The sequence below is a fragment of the Juglans regia genome, chromosome 6 (genome assembly GCF_001411555.2).
Source record: "Juglans regia cultivar Chandler chromosome 6, Walnut 2.0, whole genome shotgun sequence".
Lineage (NCBI taxonomy): Eukaryota > Viridiplantae > Streptophyta > Magnoliopsida > Fagales > Juglandaceae > Juglans > Juglans regia.
This window is the reverse complement of record NC_049906.1, coordinates 25633837-25638591: the sequence shown is the minus strand read 5'-3', so window position 1 is coordinate 25638591 and position 4755 is coordinate 25633837. Positions and strand designations below refer to the sequence as shown.

General features: G+C 37.8%; 1 protein-coding gene across 1 annotated transcript; it reads right to left on the bottom strand.

Annotated features, from left to right (window-relative positions):
* Positions 1–3311: 3311 nt before the first annotated feature.
* Positions 3312–4755, bottom strand: LOC118348777 (putative F-box protein At3g21120). The gene has a single exon (XM_035691253.1). It carries the CDS (start codon positions 4742–4744, stop codon positions 3545–3547), a length of 1200 nt encoding a protein of 399 aa, XP_035547146.1. The 5' UTR covers positions 4745–4755; the 3' UTR covers positions 3312–3544.

Here is a 4755-nt window from a genome sequence, read left to right as displayed (position 1 = left end):
GAATGGTTGTTCGTGGTGGCTTGAGCTCAACTAAGAAAAAATCGAACGCTACCTAAGTTGATCACAAGATTGAAGGATATATAGGAAAGACTTAAAGTGCTGACTTACAAAACAAAATCCCCCAAAACAAAATTAACATACAGGAATCATATTCTCATTTGAACAGCCACAAGCTTAGGCGATGCTCCTTGTTTCACCTCTTCATTTCATTCACTACACACTCTACTAGCCCACAACATGATTCTAGTGTTGAGGATAGTCAAAAGGAACAACACACTATGTAACGCCCCGTCCCCGAGGGTCCGGAGAGTTAACTCATATAACCTGATAATCAACTCTAACAAGGCTAGAGTACTTCCAAATTCAAGAATATATATTTTCTCAAACCTCAAATCAAACGTAAATATTTCAATTAAATAAACCATATAAACTCATCTATCCAATTTTCAATCCAGCAACTCAAATAAAATCAACTCTTCTTCATGTCTCTAATAACAAACTAAAAATAATGAAACATTAACATAAGTCTCCATAAACCGTCTAAATCCATTGAAGCAAACTTAAGAAATATAAATAACTTCCAACATCAACACTAATACCACGAGATACCCAACAACCATTCACTGCTAATCTTCTTCATAAACTCTAATACTGATCCTCAGCTGAACCATCAATGTCATCTGAAATATTATGGAGATAAGGGGGTGAGTTATCAACAACTCAGTAAGTAGAGAGCATATACTAGCATATAAACATGAGCATTTATAACATTTAATAAGCAGAACAAAACATTTACTTTCATAATGCAGAAACAAAACTTTGTACAAAACCATTAGAGCAAAATTTCCAGAAAAATAAATTTATTCCAAAAAGAACATCCGTTGGCATTTCCAAACTGAAACATTATAATTAAATCATCTCTTAGCATCACATCGGGACAATACCATATTTAACCCCCGTGGTAGGGTTATAAACCACCATTATACCCGTGGCTGGGCCATATTCCATGTTTCACCCCCGTGGTAGGGTTATAAATCACCATTATACCCGTGGCTGGGCCTTAACAGAAACAGAACGGATTTCATCGAAAATCCAGTTACACACATATACAGAATCAGAACTTCATGCCAAGATTTTCAGATGACACATCATGTCAAAACAAAACACTGAAAAGTTTCACATCATTTCACATGTTCGAGATAAACATAAACAAAGTATTCTCATTTGTTCATAACAAAACTTTTAGAATTCCTTATTCGCTCTTTTACATAGTTCAAAAATAAAGTACACAAAATTAGCTCATGTCTACACCAGTCATGACAGAAAACACTTTCTCTTATATTGAATTTATGCATATGCAGAATAAACATCTGAGGTTGTTTTCAGATCATTTCTTTTCAAAAACAAACACGTTTATTTTTCAAGTCAACATCATTTTATTTCTTTTATGCAAAACTAGTATATGAACCCCGCTTACCTGGACTTCTTAGCTTTTTCAGAATTTGTCTCAAAAAAAGTCGAGTCGATTATAAATCGTCACTTATAAAAATAATCACACAATTTCCGTAAGTTTTCAATTAATCACGGATTTCGATATTTAAGCCTAAACTTCTACAATAACCTATTTTAATATCTCAAAACTTAAAACCCTCATAATTCCAAAATATACCATCACTTCTTAAAAATCACCAATATCCACCATGACCAACATCAAACTCAAAACACCAATATTTAAACCCGAAACAGCCAACAAATTTCAAAGCATAAGCCAATCTCACACAAACAATTCCATCATCCAATCCAACCGATCCCCTTACTCCTCGGACTCAGTCCGGCACAACCAACAAATTCACAGTAAATATAAATTAGCGCAAAAATACATTTAAATCTCAAAAGTTTTTTGGGAAAAATACTTACAATGCTATAATATAATTCTTGAAAGATCACGAAGGTGCTAGAAGCGGCAACGCAGCAACAAAACAGTGCGAAATGCACTGTGGCCGTGGGTCTCAAAAACCCAATTTTGAACAGATGTAAACGAAGACCCGAGATTAATAGGGTAGGACTTAGGGATGTCGGTGAAGCTAGTGGTGGTGGTGGTTGGCCGTGGGTGGCGGCGTGGGCGGCGATTTAATGCCAAAAAGCTCAAATCGAAGATGGAGATAGATGGGCTTCACCGGTGACAGATCGGAGTCAAGGATGGGTGCATTAGGTTGCTAGCAGGTCGATGATGATGTGGTGAGAAGATGGTGGCCGGAGGTGGTGCGACGGCGGCGCAGCAGCGCAAAGAGTGCCGCGGCTTGGTGTGGTGCGTGGGGGCTAACGGCGGCGCGAGGAGGGCTGAAATTGGAGGTGTGAGGTCGCCGGCCGGTGGGGAGCACGATGGGGTGGCGGTGTCGCGCACGGCGGCACGACGGCGGCGGGCTGGGTGAGGAACGGTTGCACGGCGAGAGAGAGAGAGAGAGAGAGAGAGAGAGAGAGAGAGAGAGAGAGAGAGAGAGAGAGACGTCCGCGCGGGAAGGGAAACCAGGGGAGAAAAAGAAAAGAAAAAAAAAAGAAAAGAAGAAAAGAAAAAGAAAAGGAAAAGAAAAAATAGAGGAAAAAGAAGTGAGGTCCAAAACTCACAACTTGGGTTACAAAATTTCAACAAAAAATTATTTCAACACTACAGTTTTAAATAAAATAAATTTAAATACAGGGACTAAATAAAATAAAATAATTAAATCTAACAATACAATAATTTTTCAAACCTACAAACTAATTTAAATTAAGAGAATTTAAATGCATAACAATTATTAATATTAAGGAAACATGTCAAATTTAATTTTCATAAATTAAAAAATCATAACAAAATAAACCCACTAAAATCTGAAAATTTAAAACAAGATAATCAAATTTTAAATTAATAACAAATAATCATTAAATTAAACAAAAAAAATACACTAAAAAATACGGAGTGTTACACACTAAATCAAAATGGCAGAAACTTGAAGGAAAAGGAAAACTGTTTTATGAATTGCTGCCCTAAGACTTGGACCAGAAAATTAATCACGATTTTTCACAAACCAAGAAGGAATGATATGAAGAAAAGAAAGTGACACTTACATTATATATGAAAATGCTATAAGTGCCAAAACAAGAAATTCAAATCCCTATTTCAAGAGGTTCTCAGCATGGCTAAAATGGTGAAGAAGAGGGAAAGAGCCAAGTAAGAGAGGGTTGAAGCATAAATTAAGTATAAACCTGAAAAGTATAAAACGCCTACTGCAGCAAGTATATATGAATTTCCTGTGCTTTCACTTTTTGTCCAATATTAAGCCAATGGCCAAATACTTTAAAGTGAAACCATCTCAATTGAAGCTAAAATCTGTCATACTCCTGGACGTCATGGTCCTCATGTAATTCCAATCCACAAACCATTGTATTTAAGCAAAATAGGACCAACTCTTCAACTAAATCAACTTTTGTTACATAAGCAGTCAATTGACTCCATGACCAAAATCACAACATCGATCAAGTGTCTGTGATATCAATATCATAATGATCAAGTGTCTTGTTGCTCAAGCACATTCTTCCATCCATTAACTAAAACTAGGCTCTCTTTGTAACTCACCAGATCAAGCATTTCCGGGCCTTCGTCATATATTGGAAGATTCTTTAATTCTCCTGTTCTTGGATCAAACAATACCAAACATTTCTTATCTGAAACACAATGGCCGCTGTTAAGCACAATCAAACCATCGTCCCGAAATTGTAAAGGACGGCTGGGTACTGCAATCGTAAATAGTTTAGTCCAAGAACATTCCACAATAGACTCGTTCATCACCCATATTTCATACTCCATTGATAATCCAACGTCATTCCTACTACTATTACTATACGTAGGAAAAATCACAGCTACAGAGTCATTGATAATGGCAATGTCAGCAAGAGATCCTACATCATGAGGCAACATTATTTCCCGGAACATCTCATTGCTCATATCAAAGGAAAGCAATAAATTATGCTCCCTGTCGCAACGCTGAGGAAAAATCAACCAATAACAGAATCCATTTAAGTATGAAGGAAAATTAGATTTTTTAATAAAATCGGCTGAGTTGAGGGATGCATCAATCACTCTCCAAGAATCAGTAGTAAGGTTGTATACCTCAACTTGGTAATGCCGCGGAGAATAGAAGCACGTGATTTTAACCACCTTGAAGTCATTTGTGTTGAGATCAATACCAAAGCCAAACTTGTAACTCGGGACGATAAAATCGGGGGGGAAAGGGACAAAATCAGGCGGGCGAGGGACAAACGGAAGCCTCTTAGATTCTCTGGTTGCAGGATTCCAAAGCCCTATCTCCCAAGCCCGGTCTGGATCAGGACCAAAATGAAAACGCTCTGCAGAAATACCAACAACGCAAACTATTCCATTACAGGAACCGATGAAAAGTACTGGGTTAATATCTTCTGAGAACAATTGTGGGATGAGATGTATGTCGCCGGAAAACTCCAGGGTGTCGTTAGAGTGCATGGAGAAACGTGGGGTATGTATTGGTCGGTAACGCTCAAGGACGACTCGACGACAGTGATTGCGATTGTGATCAGAAATGGCGAAAGTGTGGTGCTTTGTGATGAAATGAGGGTTTCTGATGAGAGCATACCAGGCTTTACTCACAGATTTAAATCGCATCAACGATTTTACCGGCAGCGTCGACAAAATTTCAGCCACCACGTCCTCTGGGAGATGGCGGCTCAACATTCTTAATTCAA